The following is a 23,113-nucleotide window of genomic DNA, read 5'->3' on the forward strand; positions in this document are numbered from 1 at the left end:
ATACTTATATGTGTTTTTTGAGTTTACAACATATTTATAAAGTTTTATTTATATACTCATAACCTAACAAAAATATTAGTATTTCTATTAATTTCAGTTATTTTTGAATTTGGGAAAAAAACATTTTTAACATAATATTTTTTTTAAAGGTTTTAAGTAGAATTTTAGTAGCCCAAGACTCGTAAAATCCAATTTGATGTCATAAATCTCAGTTCTCCTGAATTTATCGTCACATTTCCGACAGTCTTGAAAGCAACACTGCTTCTTCCCTTTGATCCAATCACGTTGCGCGCTGAGCCAGATGATTGGTGACGTCAGGAGGCGAGCGTTTATTTTGGCCCTGCTACTCATTTGTCTGCCTGTCGCCGCCATTAAACAACAAGCAGGGCGACATAAACCATGGAGCGTCGCGGAATTACACCATGAATCAGGGACTGCGGGGTGGGGGGAGGGATGCTTTTTATGTCGAGGTGGGGGTCACTCAGCGAGCGGTTAATGTTTCCATGAAGGTAAACATGTGAGAGGACCGAGGGGTTCGACGCAACTCGGTTAGGGAACGGACTGACGGCGCAGGCGGAGGGGGGGACCGTTCGAGGAGGGTTCCTGTAGTTTTCGGCAGCGGTTTCGAAACCGAACGCAGTAGTGAAAAGGTAAGAGTTTGACGTCATTTTTCCCTCAAATAATCCACATAGTTGTGTTTTTACATCACCACGGACTCGCATAAATAGTTCGTAATGGGTTCCGAAATGACCGTTGCTACGTAAGCTAGGTGTGCTAGCCAACAAGCTAACGCGAAACATTGAAGCGGAATTTGTCGCCGATGCCTTGTGTGAAGCGGGGAATCACACCCAGCCTGTTTGTCACGGCTTATTATGACAACCGACAGCTGCTGCACTATTTTAGTCTTCCAATTACTGTCTGGATCATCCAGTGTCATTGAAAATCCCGAGTTTATCAACTGTTGGAGCGCAGTTGATTGATGTAACTGGTGCCATGCACTTGTCATGTGTATATAATGCCTGTATGATCAAAGTTGTGTGTCCAAACAGATTTATCACCTCTGATCCTCCACAGGGGTCCACTATGACGGAACAGAGGGTGAAATGGGTCTGTGACTACTGCACCTATGAAAACTGGCCATCCGCAGTCAAGTGCACCATGTGTCGGGCGCAGAGATCCAGAGGTCCCATCATCACGGAGGAACCTTACAAGAACAGCCCAGATCTGGATTCTAGTGTGGGATGGGACCCTCCCAGAACTGAGAGCGGCAGCAGCCTCCTCATCTGCCCCGACTCCAGCGCCAGGCCGAGAGTCAGATCGGCGAGCATGGCTGAGATTGCCAATAAGTGGTCCTGCCAGATATGCACCTACCTGAACTGGCCCCGGGCCATTCGCTGCACGCAGTGCTTGTGTCAGCGCCACAGGACCAGCAGCCCCACCGAGTCCCCCCAGACTTCAGGCTCCAACGCAGGCTGCCGTCCTGCGCTGCACTCCCCTGTGGATACCTGTGAGGAGTACAATGACAGAAATAGACTGAACACTCATCATGCGCACTGGGCGTGCACCGCATGCACGTACCAGAACGCGCCCAAAACCACAAAGTGCGTGGTGTGCGACCACCCCAAGCCCAACAATCAGGAAGCCGTAGCGGTTGCAGGATCTGCAGAGCCCACACCCACGATCAATGAGCAGGACAGGGCCCGGTGGAGGAGCGGCTGCACGGGGGGTCAAAGGAGGTCTCCACCTCTGCCCAAGAGGGAGGACAATGTCAAAATGGATTTCCAGAGGATAGAGCTGGCAGCCGGAGCCATGAGCAGCAAAGGGGAGCAAGAGATCGACTTCAAGAAGCTCAAGCAGATCAGAAACCGCATGAGGAAAACGGACTGGTTGTTCCTGAATGCATGTGCAGGTGAGTTTTTGTTCGTTACAACACGTCATTCTTTAGACAGCTGGCCTGATTGTGTGAGTAATGAATCCACAGGGGGGGAAAAAACAACCGTTCTGTTTTCTATCTTAATGTTTTCTAGATTAAATTGTGAGTTTGTTGTGTTTTCATCAGTGATCACAGACAGACTGTGACTGATTTATGTCTGGAGATACTTCCACCTTTATTTCCTTTGTGGCTCTTTAGAAGCCGGGGATGAGAATTCCCTCCTCTGGTCCCACTTCTTTTCCTTGACGAGTGACTTCTTTTGTGTCGCACCTGCTTTCCATTTCCAGCCGTTACATCATGCAGTCAGTGATCTCACTGAGAAACGCTTCAGTCAGAGGGAGCGCTTTGATCTCACGTCGGTGTCCAAACATTTCTTCCTAGGTAGGTTTTATGAGAGCAGAGACGGAGCCTCGCCCTGTGTTGTTGTGATCTTCTGGTTGCTCTATTAACCAGTGACAACATACCTGGTATTTTTAGACTCCACATAACCAATCACAACTGGAATTTGCTTGCGAGCCCTGGGAACTATGTCGTTCCAGGTTTTACTGTCTGTGTTGTGAAGCGATACCTGTGAGCAACAAGTCCTGAGCAATGCTGAGCGGCAGCGTAATGAAGACGCGACTAAAACGGCTGGTGGGAATTTGATCCAACTCCTCACTGGAGCTCTCGCTGCGCTCGCCGTGCCCCTGAGGGTTCCTTTGAGAACGTGAGAGGGTGTAAGTGCTTCCCAGCCGGCGGGGGATGAATGGGCCGTCTGGGCAGCGCAAGGAGAGAGGAGCCCATTGACCAGAGGCTCTGCTGGCTCCCGGTCAACACACCCCGTAAACACTGGTGCTTATGTGCTGACCGGGGGCCCCCAGGAGGCAAAAAATAGCCCCGACAAGATGAACACCAGTCGACAAGCAAAAGGGCAGAATCGTGTGAAGGGATCACATGATCCACGACCTCCTGACGTGTGTGTCGTTCACCCTCTGCAGCAAAAACACACGACTTGTGTCGCGTCGGTCCCACCTGATGCGGACGTTTTATTCATGTCAGCTGACTCTACTGTCGGGTTTCGTTTGCTTCTCGGGAGGAAGTGGCGTTTCCACACCTCTCTCTGTGTTTGGGCCAAAATCAGAAGATCTCATTGGTTCTTCTTTCCTCCAGAAGGAAGCAGACTGTTTGTTTAATATTGTTCTTTTGTCTCGCTGAAAGTATTTAACCGCCGAGGCCTCCAAAAACAGCTCTCTGTATAAACAATACTATGAACAGTGCAAAACTGTGGTTGTAAAAAACAAAAACGCCGTCTGAAGGCGCTCCATGTGTTTGCCTTCAGGTGCTGCTGATCATCTGTTTGTGGGTTTTCTTTGAATCTGCAAATGTCAGCGTGTAGAGGTGGTTTTTAATAAGTTAAAAACTCAGAAAATGGGAAATTTTTATTTGTGCCGCATCTTTTCATAGGAACAAACAACATCGACCCCCCCCCCCAACCACCACCACCACCAACAAACGCAAAGAGATTGAAAATATGTTCACCTTTTATCCTCAACGTGATAAGAAATGGAAACCTCGTATTCCTGGCGCGTTCAACTGCGTCGTCCTGAGGCGACCGTCCTTGATGGACCGTCCTTCAGTGATGGGGGGGGTTCTACTGTCGCTTCACAACAGATGTTGAGGCGACTCGGCCCAAACGGGGGCGGTGTTAATCCGCACAGACAGTTCTGTGTTCGATGATTCTCTCTGATAGCGCCACGCATTTTAAACCACACTGCTCCGCCTGTTCTCCCGACGGTGACGACCGTCGTCGCCCTGCGTTCGCCAGCGGCTGCTTCTGGAGGTCATCAGAACTGTGGATTGACGTCAAGAGCTGGAGGAGCTCTTTTTGATGTCTTTTTATCCTTTGTTTTTTAGCAGCTACAACTGGATTTGTTTTGCAAATGAATCCCAGATTGTAAAGTTAATTGTTAGCGACACGTCGGAGCGGTTTGATGGAGATCCGTTCTTTCATCGAATGCGACAAGCTGTCAGCTAGATCTCTCTGCTATTGCAAGCAAGGACAGTGTTTTGGGAACGGCTCCAATAGCTGGTTTGATCTTTTTATAGAGAAAAGGTCCGCTGTAAAAGGATTCCCCTGTCTGTTCTCTGTTTGCATGGATTCATAGTAAATTCACATGAACGGTAACACAGCAGTCCTGTGTGGATTTTGTGATGTTCACTTTTTATGTCTGTTTTACCAGCTTATCCCTATTTATTCTTAGAATATTAGAAATCCAAGTCAATCCTAGATTTATAGATTATTTCCAGTGCAGATCAATAATCAGTGATTGCTCCTCCGTCCTCCTTTCCTACAGGAGTGGTGGAGGGAGACCTGGCGGCGGTGGAAGCCTACAAGTCGTCCGGCGGCGACATCGCCCGGCAGCTGACCGCCGACGAGGTGCAGCTCCTCAACCGATCGTCCGCGTTCGACGTGGGCTTCACGCTGGTGCACCTGGCCATCCGCTTCCAGAGGCAGGACATGCTAGCCATCCTGCTAACGGAGGTGAGCGCCAAACGTGTGCAAAGCAACACAACCAACCATCAACACGCCGTCACGCGGGCGTTCTGTCCCCCCCGTGGGTCGACCTCAGCAGCCTGTGGTCGTTCTGATCCAGAGGAGATGATGGCGGATTCCTGCTGCGCCGGTAATTGTCACAGAAGTGTGCTTTGAGGATTAGGTGCGGGATTAGCGCGGCTGCAGTTCTACCAGCGCTTCCTAATGGACGCGATGCTGCGGCGCTGATGTGGATGGAGAGCAGCGATTAGGGGAGGTGCAGAGTGAAACGAGTTTCTGCAGCGAGGAGAGGACGACGGCCTCTCCTCGCTGCGTGTTTCAGAAGACAAGCACATGCGACACGTTTGTTTTTTAAACGTTTTTTTTTACGTTACCTTCCTAATGAAACACGCAGTAGGAAAATACTGACGGTTGGATTCTCCTCTAACAGCTCATGCATTATTTGTTGCTGCGTGTCCTTCATGAATAAATAAACATGCACGTGAATCCTTTCTGTATGTATTTCTAACATCATGTGATGTGACTGCACCCCCACCCCCCTTCAGGTGAGTCAGCAGGCTGCTAAGTGCATCCCCTCCCTGGTGTGTCCCGAGCTGACGGAGCAGATCCGCCGGGAGATCGCCGCCTCGCTTCATCAGCGCAAAGGAGACTTCGCTTGTTACTTCCTGTCGGACCTGGTCACCTTCACCTTGCCTGCAGGTACCCGTTACTCCCCCCCGCCCATCTGTACCCCCTCATTGAAGCGACATGTGTCTTCCCCTCTGAATAGAAGCTGTTCTGTGATTCAGAGCTGCTGGGATGTCGGATTATTATGCAGAACCCTCTGATGTTTTGATGTGATGCCAACTCTTTCCTTTCGGAGCGAGTCTGGCCTGAGGCCAGCTGCAGGGCGATCGCCCTTTGTCTGCGCCTGCCCCCCCCCCCTTTCAGACGTTCACTATGGAGCCAGTGAATAACCACCAGCGATCTGGCTTTGTGTGTGTGTGTGTGCGCAGTTCAATACGCACAAACGCAACACGCCGCCCCGCGCTTGTGTCGTACATTGACAAAATGTCAGCCGGAGAACGGCATTGTGGGGGAACGTCCCCGTCTGTGCCTCATGACCGTAGCGCCGGTGTCGCCCCCCGCTCCGCCTGCCGTCAGGCTGAAACACATCTGTCTCCTGTGTCTCTGCAGATATCGAGGATTTACCGCCTGCTGTCCAGGAGAAGCTGTTCGACGACGTTTTGGATCGAGATGTGCAGAAAGGTAACGCCTGACTGTTGCGTGTCCTGCGCGCGCGTCGGTACGCTGGCGTGCACCAACGTGACGAGGCGGCGCTTTTTGTTGCTTGTGATTCGTCGTCTGGCTGCTACTCGTGTCGAGAAACCAACATCTGCGCTTCTGTGTTTCCTTCCAGCTCCATCTGCATCTTCTGTACCCTCTGTAATTAGGCTAACTGAGCTCCCTCTCTCTCTCCAATTAAAGTGTGTGTGTGTGTGGTGTGTGTGTGAGAGAGAGAGAGAGAGAGAGTGTGTGTGAATGCCGGTGAATATGCATGTGTATTTGGCCTCCGGTTATTCCAGTCCGGCGTAACAGACTGAGATGGATTCATTTCATCTGAACTATTTGTCGGGCGTGAAAATCCTCTTGTAGAAATGAATCATCCGTCTGGACTCATGTTAGATGAGGCTGAACTCTTGTTTACGTTTAACCACACCTGTCACACCTGTCATGATGGATTATGACGTCGTCACACCCGATTTTGGGCTCAACTAGTCGTCCAGTCCTGTTTGAATTCAAGTTTGAGTTGGTTTTACACTTCTGCATCAATCCAAACCTGTCCCACAGTAACACAGGTTTTCACTCTGTGTGTGTGTGTGTGTGTGATAAAGAGCTGGAGGAGGAGTCGACGGTGATCAACTGGTCCCTGGAGGTGGGCACCCGTCTGGACAGCCGTCTGTACGCCCTGTGGAACCGCACCGCCGGGGACTGCCTCCTAGACTCGGTCCTACAGGCCACCTGGGGCATTTACGACAAGGACTCAGTCCTACGCAAAACGCTGCACGACAGCCTGCACGACTGTTCGCATTGGTGAGGCACCTTTAAGAACTACAAGTCCCATAATGCATCCTGCAGAATTATACGTGTGTTTTTGGACCTTTGGGAGGGAATAATCCCTTATTTTGGACCAGGTGTGCACAGAGTTTTCCCTTGTTTTCTGCAGCCAGTTCAGTGAATTCATTTGAATCTCGGCTCAATGTGAGCATATTTACATAAACCCAACCGCCCAGTCAAATCCAGGTTATTGACATGCTAAAGCTAACGAAAGAACATGTTCTACTCATGCGTGTATGTGCTGACATTCATCTGAACGTGTGAAAACCGTTTTCAAACGGCGTTGATTTTCAGGTTTTACACTCGCTGGAAGGAGTGGGAGTCGTGGTATTCGCAGAGCTTCGGTTTGCACTTCTCTCTGAGAGAGGAGCAGTGGCAGGAGGACTGGGCCTTCATCCTCTCATTGGCCAGCCAGGTAACCACGACGTCACCGCCGCCGTGTTTTCACAAGGCTTCAGGGTGGTTTGCATGTGTGAGGAAGAATCCCAGCGGTTGTGTGCAGTATTTACATACAGCTCTGACACGTGTGCTGTGATTTTAAACGGGGGGCGATGGAAAAGTTGTTTGCTTTGGAGCGACGGAGGACGTGTTTGAACGGCGTGTTTGAACATCCAACAAAACTAGCCGCTCCGAGAGATAAGAGCTCTAAATATTCCACCGCATGTATCCCCCTCGTGGTTACACACACACACACACACACACACACACACACACTCATAAACGCACACGCTATTTAACACTCTCTGCGTCGGCGCTGCTGTTTCTGAGCGTCGCTCATTAGCAAAGCGATCCGGAGGGAACGGGAGACTGGAATGGTAATGGGATGGACGTGTAGAATACGCACGTCTGACTGCTCACCACCGCCGTGTGACGCCTCTGTCTCTCTGTCTGTCCCCCCCCCCCACCTCAGCCGGGGGCCAGCCTGGAGCAGACCCACATCTTCGTTCTTGCACATATTCTTCGCAGACCGATCATCGTCTACGGAGTGAAATACTACAAAAGTTTCCGTGGGGAAACGTTAGGATACACTCGCTTTCAAGGTGAGGCACACGAAAGGCGGAACGGTACGAATGTATTTTCTGGTTTCTCATCCGGAGTGCTACTTCCTGTGTGCCCTCAGGCGTCTACCTGCCTCTGCTGTGGGAGCAGAGCTTCTGCTGGAAGAGCCCCATCGCCCTGGGGTACACCAGGGGCCACTTCTCGGCCCTGGTGGCCATGGAGAACGACGGCTACGACAATCGCGGTGCGGGCGCCAACCTGAACACCGACGACGACGTCACCGTCACGTTCCTGCCCCTGGTGGACAGCGAGAGGAAGCTGCTGCACATCCACTTCCTGTCTGCGCAGGAGGTAGGAAGTTGTTTGCGCGTAGCTCACGTTTTAGCTCTGTTGTTCTTGTTTTTCTAATCTCAAAGGAGATAAAATGTGACGTTCATGGTTTAGCGCTAATTGCTTCCCGGATGTTTGCGTTGCGTAACCGCGCCTCGGTCGTTTTCACGTCCTCCTCTCTGCGCCGCAGATGGGCAACGAGGAGCAGCAGGAGAAGCTGCTGAGGGAGTGGCTGGACTGCTGCGTGACAGAAGGAGGCATGCTGGCCGCCATGCAGAAGAGCTCCCGACGCCGCAACCACCCTCTGGTCGCCCAGATGGTGGAGAAGTGGCTGGACAGATACCGCCAGCTCCGCCCCTGCCCCTCCCTGTCCGACGGCGAGGAGGAGGAGGACGACGACGAGTGAAGAGGAGTAGAGGAGGAGAAGGAGGAGGACATTGCTATCTGCATTTCTTTTTCCTTCCACCTCCGCCCTGTAAATGTCCATGATGCATGTAGTGTGTGTGTGTGTGTGTGTGTGTGTGCGCGCGCTCCGTGATCGACCAATCACACGCAGCCTCCTGATTACTGCTCCTGTGAAAGCACATCACGTCCACCCCCCACCCCCCCTTGAAACGACAACGTAGGAAAAACAGATTCTATTTATTCAAATCCTGAAGCTGCTCCAAACCAGAACTTTAACTTCCTCCTGAATCGCCACAGAAATTCTTTTTTTTTCTTGAAGCCCAGAAAGTCGCTAAAATACATGTGTGTACGTTTAAATTTAAAGAGCGCCTGTTTTTCCCTTGAGCCCCTCTGAGAACCCCTGATGTTGGATGTATTTATTTGTTTAGGAGGATTAGGGATATCTTTGTGTTGTTTGTTCGATCATGTTAAAAGAATTTTATTTTGCACAGATGGAAAAAAAACCTTTAAAGTCTGTGACGGGAGGAGAAGAAGTTTACTGACATTAACGTGTGATTTCTTGGCTCCGATGAGAAACCAGTGACTCAATAGAGCTTTACTTTAAACCTGGAGTCGGTTGCATCCTCTTTTGTTGCCTGGGGGAGATCCACCCGGGGCGGGGGGTGGAGGGGTTTGATCCTCAGTCCCGACCCGCTCAAACCTAGCGGTTCAGACGGGAACAAAAAAAGACCTGTGCCAAAATCACACATTTTATATTCCTTCCATCGTCTCGCAGTGAAGTGATGATGAAAGCTCTATTTTATAACAAATATTGTTCAGTTGAGATGCAGAGAGAAGCAAAAGCATGAAAGAAGAAAAAAAAAATAATCAAGACATTTGTTTCTTTATACCTGGGGGGGGGGGTAATATTCCTGATTCACAAAAGATGGTTTAAGATGACCGAATTCCCTTTTTATCTTCACTTTAGTTTAACTTTGTGGTGAAAAGACGAACCGAAAGGAATCCATCGACGACAAAAATGAACAAAAAGCCTCAGAATCGTATCTTTTATTTGAACTGCACTGAATGCTAAATGTTCACCTTGTACAAGAAACGAATACAAATACTCACACTAAAAACAAAAAAGGTAATGCTGGCTGCCTCGTCTGCTATTGTCGGGACACTAAAGAGGGTTTCTGCTATTGCTCTTACAGAGTACAGGACGCCCCGAAAGAACCTGGCCTTCAATAGAACAAAGAAAAGAGAAGGAGAGGGGAGGGGGCCGGATCACGTAGGACTAAGGTTATAGGAACATTTAACTAGGCAATACAAATCTAACAGGACTCTTCAAAACCTTTAACACCAAAAAACATGGGATGCGCCTTGTATATAAAAAATACCACAATGGAGAAGATGAGAGAAAATATTCAGACTAACCGCGTTAGTCGTAACTTGGTTTGTTTTTTTTTTTTCCTCAAAGACAAAATTCTGGGAATAAACTATCTGCAAAAAAGTGTTTTCCTGAGTCATTAAAATTAAGTTCGCTTTAACCCTTTCCTGTCTCTTCGGGGGAGGTGTTCGAAGAAGCTGAGGGAGGAGGAGGAGAGGTGTACTGAGAGCATGTCGTCCATCACTTTTTCTTTTTTTTTTAAAATTTTTTCGGGTTTTTTTTGTAATGATTGATAGAAAATGTTTTGTTCTTCACAGTCACACTGACACATCACCGACTCTGAACAGCTAAAAAGTTCCGCACTCTGATGGCAGCGTAAAATCCAGCCACATTCAAATGTATAAAGTGAATATTTAGTGTTTTCTGCTGGGAAAAAAATGTTCTCTTGGTGCAGAAGGGAGTGTAGAAGCGCCCCCTGGTGGTGAGATGGTGTAAACTCCGCCTCTCGTACTCGACGTGTCCTAGCCAGGAAAGGGTTAAAACCCACTCTGGTTTTTTTAGTATAACTGATGAGAAAATCTTTTAATTTGACGCATGATAAATATATTTAAGTCCATTTGTAGTCATTCACGCTAAAAGGTTGAAAGAAAACAAAAATAATTCTCTTCTGAGGCGTAATGGGGGCCCTAAACATCACACGTTAGTTACATGGGGGCGGGGGTGGAGATGAGGGGAGGAAGAGGAGGGATGGGGGGGTAGGCGGGGCATCAGGTCCAGGAGTGTTTTTCTCTCATTCGCCCAAAGGTGAGTCGAAAAGTGGGTTTCCCCAGGTGGGGAGGAGGGGGGCGGAGTCATCAGGTAATCCCGGAGCGCTTAAAACTCGATGTCTGCAATCGTGTCCCAAAAAAATTAAAATAAAAATCACCAGGAAGTAAAGTCGATACTGAGCCCAAAGAGACGGAGTAGTAACTAAAAGATTAAAAGTACAAATCCCCCCCCCCGGAACACGTGATCTGCTCCCGGTTCACTCCCGTCGGTTCACCGTCTCTTGGTCCCGGTTGGTCGGTGGCGTCGTTGATTGGTCGGATCTGACTGGGAGTGGACGAATCGGATGCGTTTGCTGGGCGTCCCCCTCTGCTGCTATTGCTCGGTGAGGTGCTCTCTGGTCTCCCCGTGTTTGGAGGGCTGGTTGGGCGACGGGGCCTGGGAGGGGTGCGTACCGGAGGGCAGGGTGTGGGCGATGGGCACCCCGCCGGGCACCATGCCCTCTAGCGCCCCTGGTAGTCCGCCTGGAGCCACTCCGACCACGCCCGGCGGGTATCTGGGGGGGAAAGAGGGTTAGTGGTGAGAACACATCCGAATATCATTAAATATAAAACAAATTTTCACACTTGGGGGGGAAAAAAACCCCTTTGTGGAGCATTCAAGTGTAGGCTCCTGAATTTACGGGGGCACCTGAATGCACCACGACAGAAGAGAAAGCATGGCTCTTATAAACAGGGCTTTGATGGAACCAGAATGAAAACTATATTCTTTAATTATTCTGGAACACAACCAGTTATTCAAAGTAATTATAACCTGTTAATAACAGGTGTTCTTTGTTCGTTCTTGAAAAAAAAAATCTGATTATATTTAACCTCCTGTCATTGAGGGACGTCAGATGAAGAAGTTAAATGTACACGTTTATTGTCTTCCAGACAGTTGTGGGTTAAATCTAGTGGTCAAAACCAAGAAAAAGGTTCAAACATTTTCAAATAAAGCAGAAGTTAGTCCAGTCAAATAGTGCAGGCAGGAAAGAGAAGGTTTTGGGTTTTGTTGGAAGCGTGAATTGTTCTTGAAGTTCTCCTCGTCCTCTCATCAGGGCAGCACGGTGGCGCAGTGGTAACGCTGTTGCTTCACAGCCAGGAGGTCTGGGGTTCAAACCCCACTGAGGGCCTCTCTGTGAGGAGTTTGCATGTTCTCCACGTGTCTGGTGGGTTCTAAAAACATGCACGTAGCTCAGTTAAATTGATCATATATAGGAAGGAGGACACACCCAGGTTGTCATCATAGTGGGGAAATGGTTCTTAACCTGGTTACAGAGACATTTTGGTTGTTTCCTCCACCTGTGAACCCCATAAATAGAAGTTCCAAACAAAGTCACAGCAGCTGGAGGTGTAGCTCAGAGGGATGAGAGGAGGAACTGAGATCTGAGGTTATAGGATCAAATCCTACTGTTCTCATTGTTTTTCTGATTGTTTCCTGAAAGACGAAGACAAATACGCGCGGAGAAAAGGTCTGAGTGTGAAGGAACCCGTGGCATGGTGGGTAAGTTCCCCCAATGAGCCCAACCCGTACTCGCTGCGGGTTCTGGATCAAAGCTGTGTCTCACGGAAATGAGGCCGGAGGGGGCCTTGTCCCCTCCTGGCCCTCTGGAGGTATTAGAAGATGGGGTTATGAAGCCTCAAACCAGGAACGGCTGATATTTTACCGCCATCATGAACGAGTAACCTAAATTACTTCAGTACACAGGATACTCTTATCCTGCACGTAAAGTTAAGAATGTTGGAAGAAACAACTGTCGCTATAGCCGCCGCCTATAGGGTAAGATGAAGTTTGTAGTCAAAGTTTTTGGGAAGAATAGAAAACATTGTAGTTCCTTAAAAACATTTGACTTTTTTTTGTGGTTATAATCAGTTCTGGAATGTAAAACCAGAACAGACAGAAATGAACTGATTGCTATAATATTCTGCTTCAAAGCCCTGCTTATAAATGAGGAAAATGTTTCAGACGGAGCTCGTAGCTCCGCCCCCCGCTGGTGACGTCACAGATGACACATTTGATCACAGGTTTATTTGTTTAATGTGGAAGAAGTTCCTGAGACTCATGGTGGGAAAGAACTGCAAACATTTCTACTGGGGTGGAGAAAAAACATCAGTTTGGAGACCCTGAAGAGTCATGATGGGAAAATTCCTTTTTTGCCCCCCCCCCCCCAACCCCCACCCCCCCTCCCTGTTAATAAAGTAAATTAAAAATTAAAATTCCCATTCTGACTCCTCCAGGCTTCCGTAATCACCTGGGGTGAAGGGAAGCATGACCCCACATCATGCTTACTGGGGGGGGGGGCACATCCACCTCTACTCTGTTCAGTCAGACAGGTGAGCGCTGGGGGGTGGGGGTGGATTGGGGGGGGGGGCTACAGGGGGGGGGACACACCTCCAGATGTTTACCTGCTCCTGAGCTACGCATTAATTTTGTCGTGGGGGGCGCCGGTCGTTACGGCCGTGGCCATGGGGTTCACTTGGCTGCATGAAAGAAGAACATGGAGGCGGACATACGGAGATCAGTGTGGGGGTGGGTACCCTTCACCTACTGGGGAGGGCAATTAGATGGGGGGGCTATTAAATAAACTCAGCATAAACGCAGGGAATGCATTAAAACGAAAGACTGGGTTGAAGGTGGGACTCCGGCCCCCCCGCCCCCACCTGTAGGCGGCGCCGTTGAGCTCCGGGTGAACGCCCGGCTGGTCCATCACCGCCCAGGGCGCCGCGGTGACAAAGAACTCCTTGTTGACGCAGTTTCTGAGGCTGTCGGGGATGCGGCCTGTGACACACACACACACACACACACACACACACACACACACACACACACACACACACACACACAGCGGTCCAGTCGATCAGATTTAATCACGTGTGACGTCACATCTGAGGGGGCGGGGCTTACCAGTGATGGCTCTCCGGATCTCCGTGGCCGCCGCCTCCCTCATCTCCAGGGACGCCTGCTCACTGTACCAGGCGGTGTGGGGGGTGCAGATCAGGTTCGGGGCATCCTTCAGCGGGCCCTGTGCAAAGCTGCAGCACACACACACACACACACACACACACACACACACACACACACACACACACACACACACACACACAAAGGTTCGGTTCAGAGGCTCCAGGTGTTTCCAGTCTGGCATTGGTTGCATTCTTTCCCTTCCTGCACACCTGTGTGTGTGTGTGTGTGTGTGTGTGTGTGTGTGTGTGTGTGTGTGTGTGTGTGTGTGTGTGTGTGTGTGTGTGTGTGTGTGTGTGTGTGTGTGTGTGTAGTGATGTCCGCTCCAGAACGCCGTCCGCTCCCCGAAGCCTGCTTCAAACATGGAGAAACCAGGTGACTGGTGATGTCACCAGGTGAACCAGTTTAGTGGTTCTGATTACTGGGCGGAGACTGGAAACACCTGCCGGCCCCAGGTGTGTCAGAATGAATGAAACAGCACACCTGTCAGAGCGTGTGTGTGTGTATGTGTGTGTGTGTGTGTGTGTGTGTGTGTGTGTGTGTGTTCTTACGCGAAGGGCTCCGTCTCGTGAACGTCCAGCGCGGCTCCACGTATCCTCCCCTCCTTCAGGGCCTGGGCCAGGGCCTTCTCATCCACCAGACCCCCCCTGGCGGTGTTGACCAGGAACGCGCCCTGACGCATCTGAGGCACACACACACACACACACACACACACACACACACACACACACACACACACACACACACACTGATTTACGTATAAATACACGGATGTGTTTTTTTATTATTCATCTCATCCTGGAAGACGATTCTAATCTGAACGTCCGTCTGGATTAAACATCTGAAGGTTTGGAAATAAATCAGGAAAAAAACTAGAATCCTTCAGATTAAAGAGACACCTGGGATTAAAAAAAAAAAAAACCCAAACGTGTCAGACGTGGGATGGAGCGGCGTTCATCCAGAACCAGGAGATGAAATGAAGGATGAGCAGCAGAAGGAGAAACGCCGCCGCCGCCGTCTGTGAGGAGGAAAAACGGCTCAAACAAAAAGTGTGAGAGAGAGGAATAAAAACACGAGTGTGCTCGCAGGACGGTAATCCCTTAATCTCAACACAAAATGAAATCCAGGGGCGTGAAAAGCTTCATCCGGCAGGCGGGCTTTTATTAGGCTCTGACACGCAAACAGACGAGTTCCGTCCCTCCTGCAGTTCCCAGTCTGCCCTGCAGGTGTCGCCCTGGGCCCCGTTCACCGCCTGAAAGAGCAGAACGCTCCACTCCTGCTGCTCTAAGCCCCCCCCCCCCATCAGTCCGCCCCCTGCTGTGTGGCCTCGTCGATGTATTTGTGTAGCCGTGGGTTGCTGCTAATTGCATTTGACAGAGCAAAGGAATGAATTTGTGTCCTGCTTCGGTGAAGCTTTAGATAAAGAGCGGAGAATGAAGGCTGCCACTGTTCTCTCTTCTTTTTACCCCCCCCCCCCAACATCACCCTCACCCCCCCCCCACCACCACTCTGTTTCAATCGACTCTTTCGGACGGCCTCCAGGCTGTCGGAGTGAATAACACACCGGCTGCGTGTTCAAACCAGCGCCGCTAATGCCGAAGGAAGTTTATTCCCCCCGCAGAACATTTACGGCGAAACGGCGCCCCCCGGGGGGGGGGGGTGTGTGGTTAAAATCTGTTCACTCTGCAGCAACAAGAGGAAGCCTGAAGCGTCTGTAATCCTCATTCAACATCCAAAAGATGGGACGGTTTTGGTTGCGGCGCCGCTTTCACGCACGCTAACGCTTTTAGCCCGGAAGCTAAAGTCAATCCAGTTTCAAACTGGGTGTGAACAGGATCCCAGGACGGATCTGGAGTGGCGGGTTCACCTGTTTGATGGTGAAGTCGTTGATGAGGTGGTGGTTGTGCTCGTTCAGGTTGCAGTGCAGGGACACGCAGTCGCTCTGGTACAGCAGGTCCTGCAGCGTGTAGACGCGCTGCACCCCCAGCGAGCGCTCCAGCCCGTCCTGCAGGTACGGGTCGTAGAAGATCACGTTGAAGCCGAACACCTTGGCCCGCACCGCCACCGCCTGGCCCGAACGACCTGGGGGGGGGGGGGGGGGCAGAGGGAATGTTTAGATACGGAACAGCAGAGAGGAGAAGTCAGGAAGCGTTTTCCCAAACGTCTCCGTGACAACGGTCACTGATGTGAGGGAGGAGAGGAGCATCTCGTTGCCAGGACCTGCTATTCGGAGCCGGCTGGGGGCGGGGGGGTTGTTTGGTGGGGGCGTATGTGGACACTCAGATAAGGGGAACTCTGGACGGGGCTGGTGAGAGGCTCCCATCGGCCGTCGTCGCCACACAATCAGCGCTGAGCCAGGTGCAGGCAGGGAAGGGGACGGCCCCGTCCAGCAGGAGGGGCCTGATTATAGCGAGGGGGGGGGGGGGCGTCCAGGGACGAGTCAGAAAGAGAAGAATAGGGATCTCATGTGTGGGACAGGAAGTCGGCCCAGCGGGGGGCGAAGCAGACAACCTCGAGATAATCGAGCCGAGGGAGGAAAATGCCCTTATCGGGGCAGGAAGGCAGGAGGGGGGGTGTGGGGGTGGGGAAGGATGGGGGGGTAAATGAAAACACCAACAAAAAAGAGAGGAACTGTTCGGGGACCAACCGAAGCCGATGAGGCCCAGCGTCTCGCCGCGGATGCGGGCGGCGCCCGACGCCACCTCGCGGATCTGCTCCACGCTCTGGACCCGCGTGCCCTCCCGGAGAGCCTGGTACAGCCAGGTGTTCCGCCGGTACAGGTTGAGGATGTGACACAGGGTGGAGTCGGCCGTCTCCTCCACCGCCGCCGACGGGATGTTGCACACGGCGATGCCTGGAAGGACAACGAAGAGTTAAAGGAAGAGAAAAATCAAAAAACTCTCAGTTTAGCCTCCGGCAGCTAGGTGGCGCTGTTGGGTGTTGTTCCACACTGGTTTATTTTATTCTCATATAATTGGCTGGAATTTACAGCTAAAATTTTATCGATTTGTTTTTCACAGAATTTTGATTTGACATTTTTTTAGAAATATTTTCAATATTTTTTGTGGTAAAAAGTTTTCGAACTGAGGCCAAATTGGATCTCCATGGCAACCACTTCCTGATCTCGAAATATTCCAATCGGATCATTTTATTCCCACACTCCGCTCCAAAGTTCTGCATCATGAACCAACAATTTAGCGTAATTTAGTCGTCTGATGGGAGCGCCGACCCCTGACCTCGTCTGTCTAACAGCACGCAGATTTCCATTATCGAAGCTCCAGCCCCGCCCCCCCCTCTCCTGTGATGTCATCATTCCGCTCCGTATCTCGGAGCGGCAGCACATCCGTCTCTGGATGGCAATAAATAGCCGGCGCCGACTTGATAAACATCCACCGTTCTTCTCCCCGTGAGCGGCCGTCGCATCAGCGCCGCCTTCGCCGGGTGCGATAGCTGCTGACTCCGGCGGCGCTCCCTGTGTGAGTGGGCGGCGGTTAGACGCCGTATCTGGAAATGGCAGCTTTGTCGACCGGAGGGGCTTTTTTTTTTTCCGAGCCACCAGCCGGATGATACCGGCCCGGGTGGCGGCTCAGAGGGACGACCGAACGCTCCAATCGCCACGTGACGTTCCCCTTTGATCGCTCTGGGATGTCCAGCATCCGTTTGACTTTGATGCAGCGTTTGATGGCGTTCTAAAAATACACACAGTTTAAAAAAAACAAAACAGGCAGATGCCGTAAACGCCCTTCAGGTAAAAATCAGACACACCCGTCTTGGTTTTGACCTTTGAACCCGGCCGTTAAACAGTTAATTAAAGTTTGATGTCATCGTTTGGATATTGTTTTAGCCGGTAACCACGGAGATAAGCGACTCTCACCTACGTCAGACACATCAGAGACGTATCTGATGATGTCATCGCTGTTTGGGTTAGAACCAATCACAGACCTTTGAGACATCAAAGCAAAATGAAAACAATAAATTTGAAACACGATGAAAAATTCCCGAGTGAGTCTCTCCGGTCGGTGGGACACGTGTGAGTAAAGTCTCAGGGGACGGATTTGGAATTGACGCCCTCGTTTGAGACGGATCCAGCTCACAGAATGAGGCTAAATTCCGCTCGTAACCATGGAAACCAAATAACACAAAAGTCCAAAAAAAGGCGCCGCCTCGCTGGGGAAGTTTTTGCAGGTGGAAAAGTGAAAACTGTTGCAAGCTGGGAGTGAGCATACATCCGAAGTGTAACCATGGGAACGACATCAACCTATGCTCTTTTTTTTTTCCCCGCGTGGGCGGGACTTGTTACCCAGCTCTCCTGCGGCTTTGATGTCGATGTTGTCGTAGCCGCTGCCGATGCGGATGATGATGCGGAGCGCCTTGAACTTCTCCAGGTCCTCTCTGGTCAGGGTGATGGTGTGGTACATCATGGCCCCCACCGCCTCGTTCAGCACCTGCAGCGCCAACGCACTTCCTGTTAATCACTGATCCACCATTCAGAATAATAAACAACAACAGGAAGTCACGATGGGTGGAACTGAAAGCCGCTGAGGGAAACCCAGGAGATCAGACGACGACTGGTTTCCATTTGTGCTTCAGCTCAGGATCAGATTTATGACTAAACTCGACTTGAGTTAGCCGGACCTGATGTCACAAACTGAATGATGTCACGGTTTGGGAACGAGGCGCCGCGACCTCCAGACACAACGTTAAAGCAACACCAAAATAGAGACCCAACTACAGCCTGATGAAAGGCAGGATGCTATCTAAGCTAAGCTTAGATAAACTAAAATAAGCTGAACTAAGCTAGACTAAGCCAGAAATCAGGTCGCATACAAGCATCAATCACTTTATTATCACATAATTTTCAAAAAGCAACATTTTTTTTTGCCGGATTAACTTTCAATATTTGCAGAAACATTCTGTAGCCCTCATAGATGGACGATGATGTCACAGTGTGATGTCATCCGACATCAAAAGGCCAAACGCGACAGGCTAGAGCTCCTCCTGCTGGTGGGATGATATCAGTGCACAGGCGCAGGAACTCGATCTCTATCAGCATCTCTGCATCACCCCAGAAATAGGAGATTACCTAATGGGGGTGGGGGGGAGGTGACCTTCCATAACCTGGAGCCGCTCTGGAACGCCCCCCCCTCTGGATGAACCCACCGTTGAGTTTGTGTTTTGCGGTGTGGACGTAGGAGTGTGTAGCAGCTGCTGCGTGGCGTGACACCATCACCGTGTTATCGGCGCCGCATCTCCACATCCCGGCAGCGGAGAGCAGAGATTGGACGTTTCCAATCTCCACCGCCCCCTCCGGGTATCTCGACGGCGAGTTATTACAACCTGACTGCTGAATATGCTGGCGAGGTGAACATTACAATCATGTTCCTCCTGATAAGGCGGCGTTAAAACAAACAAAAAAGCCGCTCGCCCCTCCTCCTCCTCCTCCTCCTCTTCGCCGCCCAAGGTCCTCGACTGAATTGATCTCTATGCAAATGCTTTGTTTTTAATATGTCCCATTTTCATAAAAACATGGAGGAATGATGTCGCGCCTCTCGCTCCCGTCTGCAGATGGAGAGATAGCGTTGGGGCGATACCCATCTTCCTGGATATATTGTGTTGCAGCCGCAGCGACGCATAAAAAGCAATAAAGAGCCTCTACAAGCCAACGTAATTACACCGCGTCCCCAACACGCAGCGCCACAGAGCGACATTAAATCACATCCAAGCCTATTTAACCTCCCTTCCTGCATCTGCGACGTGATTGGAGGAGAAAGAGGCGGGCGTGACGGGCGCGAGCTCTACCTTCTCGTGTATCTCCTGCGTGGACTGGGCGTCGCAGAAGGCGACGGTCGCCAGGTCTTTCAGGATGGGCATCTCCACGGTGCAGTCGCGCCCGTCCAGCAGCGCCACCAGGGGGCGCGGGTGCATCGGCCCGTTCATGATTTGCGGCCGAATACCTGGAGAGAAGAAGAAAGGAAGAAAGGAAATGAAGTTTTCTCGTGAGTATTATTACTCGCGATGATGATATTATTACTGGAAGGAACGCCCCGAAAATGTGCAAATTATGACCTCTACGTTTGTGCTGGCGTAGAGGTCGGGTGAAGCCCGCGCTGCCTGGGCGCAGGTTTGAGCTCTATGAAAGCTCTCTAGTTGGACTCTCCGTCAGAAGGAGTCGATTAATCACACTTTCCTGAAGCGCGTGGAACCCTCGGCTGATAATAAGACCCGCTTGTGGACGCGTGGCGATGAGGAGGCAGCAGGAAGCGCCTCTGAACCGCCAAACGTTTCCCAATAAATCAATGCGTCTGCTGAGGACTGGATTAGAGCTCGGGCCTCGTTTACGGGAATCCTCGCTTCCCACACACACACACACACACACACACACACACACACACACACGGTGAGGAATGGAATACTCCATATTCCATCAGGCACGCTGACAGACACCCCCCTTCCCCACCGGAGGACGATGAGTGGAAACAGCAGCTGTGGAAAAAAAGGAGAAGCGCTGCCGGCTACACCTGCCAGGAACGGGTTTTCAGACGGCAAAACCGTAGATTAACCCGAGGAAGAGCAGCAAACAGGTCGCGACCCCCCACCGACCCCCATCACCCCCACAACCCTTACCCCACCCGTCTCAATCTGTCCAAGCTGACATAACACACCAGGAGGCGTGACATCACTTAGTTATCTCCGCAGCGCTCGTCTAATTTGGGAAGCGTGACCTCACGCCAAGTTTGTGCGAATGTTGTAAGATCACAAGTGTGGGGGTGGGGGTGGGGGGTTGTCAGGGACATGCTCACTAGAGGAGGATGTTCAGGGCAGATAAAGGTGAGATCAAGAGATCTGAGATGGAGAGGCAGCGTGTGGAGGAGGAAGAAGAGGAAAAAACGGCCGAGGAAAACCTAAAAAGATGTGCGCTAGCTTCAAGAGCTCGCCATACTCTCCTGTCGTCATGGCGATGACCTGGAACGCAGCGTTGACACACTCTAACACACTCTGTCAGGTCAGACGCCTCTATCCCCCTCACAGCGCTGAAACCAATTATGGGATGCACATCTATGAGGACCTAAAAGGCTCTTGTGACATCATCGTGACATCACAAGTAACACAAAGGCCACGCCTCCTTAAAAAGTTAAAATATTTTCATGTCTCAGCTTCAAAACCAATCGACTAATCTTCGGCGGACTAATTCCTGCCCCTCCGTGTTTTCCTGCCCCTTCCAGGAGCGTCTCTGAGCCGCCCATCGCACGGAGACGCGTTTAGACGAATCACCTTGAGCTCCACGGATGATCGATCGCTCCGCCGCTCATAACTCACACATCTGAAGCTAATACATCAGTATTGATCGCTGCGTTGCAGATTTGAGACCCTGGACACCTGAAGCCGTCCCTCGGCTTCCTGTCAGCCACTAGTTGCTGTCCGATTGGGATTACAGGTGTCAGAGGAGCCGTGAATCATCAGCCGGGTTTCACTGCGACCTTTTGACCTTTTGAACTCCTTCAATCTCCATCGACTCGCCTCGCCGCTGCTTTTCTACTCGTCTCCTCCCAGCAGCACCTCCTTCATGTCTCCCCGCTCCTCTCTCTCCGTCTCCCCCGTCCTTCACCGACTCGTCCCCCTCCTCCTCCTCCTCTCTCCGTCCTCCTACAGTCTGATTTTTACAGGAGTGTGTTCAAACGAGGTCCTGCTGTCTTTATTTTACCGCCAAATCGACGGAAACCTCCTGCTCACTCCTCTCCGTCCAATCAGAAGCTGCAACTCCTGACTCCCCCCCCCACCACCACCACCACTTGTGCTTCATTTATAATCATTCTGCCTTTTATTAAATAATTGCGCAAATTACGAAATGTCAAAACAGAGACAAATCAAGCCGAGGACGCGGCGAGCCTCGAACGCGACTGATTACCTGAATTGTTCCCTGATTTATTTAATCACCTCCCACCGATCCTCCTGCACACGTCGCTCCTTATTTATCTGCTAATGAACGAAGAGACGCCTTCGCCTCCACGTCGGGTGAACGTGAGCGAAATCCATGATCTGACCTCGACCTTGAGTCCGACTCCATCCCGGCCCCTCGAAGCAAACGGGCCTTGAGATGATTCCTTCGCTAAAAAGTCCCCGAGAGGAAGAAGGATCGACGCTATCCGTCTAAAAACGGAAGGTTTTCCCAATTAGGGACGCAAGAAAAAATGAGAACGAGGTCACCCAGACATTTATTTTGGAAATCTAGGTCTCTCAGGAAGCCACTTCCTGTTGGTTGCTGCCTCTCGGCCGTCAGAACATTGGTTCTGATTGTTCCTGGAGACGGATGAACCCGACTCGCTCCAGCCGGCTGGAGGTTGAGGCTCCAGAGCCAGAAACACTTAGTCAGACTCTGGCAGAGCGGCGCACCAGGAGATGAGGCCAGAGTTTCCATTATGCTGGGGGGGCTGGGAGGCTCTGCCGACCACTGGCCCCCGCTGCTGGTGTTATGTTGCCTCGGCGAGGAGTGGGGGGGTGGTAAAGGGAGGAACATACCAACGGAGAGAAGGAGCGGGAGTCGCTTTACATGGGACCTCCACCACGCTGTCATCATCAGGTGCCAGCGGTTACCTAGCAACCTGAGGCTGCTGTTGCTGCTGCTGGCAGGTGGCTCCTGCCCCACCCCACCCCACCCCACCCCACCCCTCCCCTGACCAGAGCAGCTGAACTACAACTCGCCTGAGAAAGTTAGGACAGCGACAGGAAGTAAAACGACCTGAGATATCACTCCACATCCGTGCGGCGGCGGGGGGGGGGGGGGGGGTTTACAAACACAACAGGAAGTACACATTCTCACACACACACACACACACACACACACACACACAGCCTTGGCGGGGGGCCAGCGGCTCACGGAACACACAGATGTTCGGTGGGGTCAAACAACACTTTGTTTTCCCGCCCTCCTCTGGCGGCACCCCGCCAGCGTCTGCCCCCCCCCCCCGACATCGTACCCCCCCCACCCGAGCTGAGCTGAATCACTCATTTACTACTTTCCTCCTCCTGACACACAGAACAGACACACACACACACACACACATGAACCCGTCATCTGCCCCTGACAGCGCAGGTCACCACGAGGTGTGTGTGTGTGTGTGTGTGTGTGTGTGTGTGTGTGTGTGTGTGTGTGTGTGTGGGTATATAAGCACCCTTTGTTGACCCTCCTCTCTCCCCTTCACCCCCCCCCCAAAAAAAAATTGCCCCACAAAGGCGACTTGTCCTGCGCTGCCAGCGCCCCACCCCTGTCACCGCCCGGCTGCCGGCCACACCAACCCGGCCCCTGCCAAGAAAACGAGCGCACGCCTGTTTTAGACGGTACCCACTGTGTGTGTGTGTGTGTGGGAGGGGGGGTCCGGCCCGCCCACACACACACACACACACGGGACAAAAGCGGGTGTCAGCAGCATCCGTGGCACAACACCCCCCCCGCCCCCAGGTTTTCCCGCTCTTTTATTCCCCGGCGTTGCCCCGGGCGACACTCACAACCCGAGGAGGAGGAAGAGGAAACGGGGCGGCGGGGGGAGCTGGAGATGACATCACTGCTGGACGACTCACCTCACACACACACACACACACACACACACACACACACACCCACACACACACACACACACTGCCCCCCCCCACATGCCAGACTTTATGAGACATCCAGAAAAGAAAA

At 51.4% G+C, this 23,113-nt stretch overlaps 2 protein-coding genes across 10 annotated transcripts in view; one reads left to right on the plus strand and one right to left on the minus strand.

Moving 5' to 3' along the window:
- The first annotated feature begins 362 nt into the window (after positions 1 to 362).
- Positions 363 to 8,908, plus strand: zranb1a (zinc finger, RAN-binding domain containing 1a). The gene is made up of 10 exons (XM_068304653.1): positions 363 to 650; positions 1,075 to 1,909; positions 4,267 to 4,454; positions 5,012 to 5,165; positions 5,643 to 5,714; positions 6,341 to 6,539; positions 6,858 to 6,978; positions 7,474 to 7,603; positions 7,684 to 7,913; positions 8,083 to 8,908. Exons 2-10 carry the CDS (start codon positions 1,084 to 1,086, stop codon positions 8,296 to 8,298), a joined length of 2,136 nt encoding a protein of 711 aa, XP_068160754.1. The 5' UTR covers positions 363 to 650; positions 1,075 to 1,083; the 3' UTR covers positions 8,299 to 8,908.
- Positions 8,909 to 9,329: 421 nt separating this feature from the next.
- LOC137587973 (C-terminal-binding protein 2) overlaps positions 9,330 to 23,113 on the minus strand; it is a 64,733-nt gene continuing 50,949 nt past the window's right edge. For 7 of the 9 annotated variants that reach the window (XM_068304647.1, XM_068304648.1, XM_068304652.1 and 4 more), the window contains 8 exons: positions 19,231 to 19,385; positions 17,732 to 17,876; positions 16,079 to 16,285; positions 15,299 to 15,513; positions 13,983 to 14,113; positions 13,375 to 13,502; positions 13,131 to 13,248; positions 9,330 to 10,987 (listed from right to left, as the gene is read on the minus strand). In XM_068304647.1, the coding sequence (XP_068160748.1) occupies positions 10,807 to 10,987; positions 13,131 to 13,248; positions 13,375 to 13,502; positions 13,983 to 14,113; positions 15,299 to 15,513; positions 16,079 to 16,285; positions 17,732 to 17,876; positions 19,231 to 19,385 (1,280 nt within the window). In that variant the 3' untranslated portion in view covers positions 9,330 to 10,806. Of the gene's footprint in view, positions 10,988 to 12,875; positions 13,249 to 13,374; positions 13,503 to 13,982; positions 14,114 to 15,298; positions 15,514 to 16,078; positions 16,286 to 17,731; positions 17,877 to 19,230; positions 19,386 to 23,113 lie in introns of all 9 variants that reach the window. The other 2 variants (XM_068304645.1, XR_011033995.1) reach the window with 2 other exon arrangements.

Source organism: Antennarius striatus, chromosome 21 (genome assembly GCF_040054535.1).
Source record: "Antennarius striatus isolate MH-2024 chromosome 21, ASM4005453v1, whole genome shotgun sequence".
Lineage (NCBI taxonomy): Eukaryota > Metazoa > Chordata > Actinopteri > Lophiiformes > Antennariidae > Antennarius > Antennarius striatus.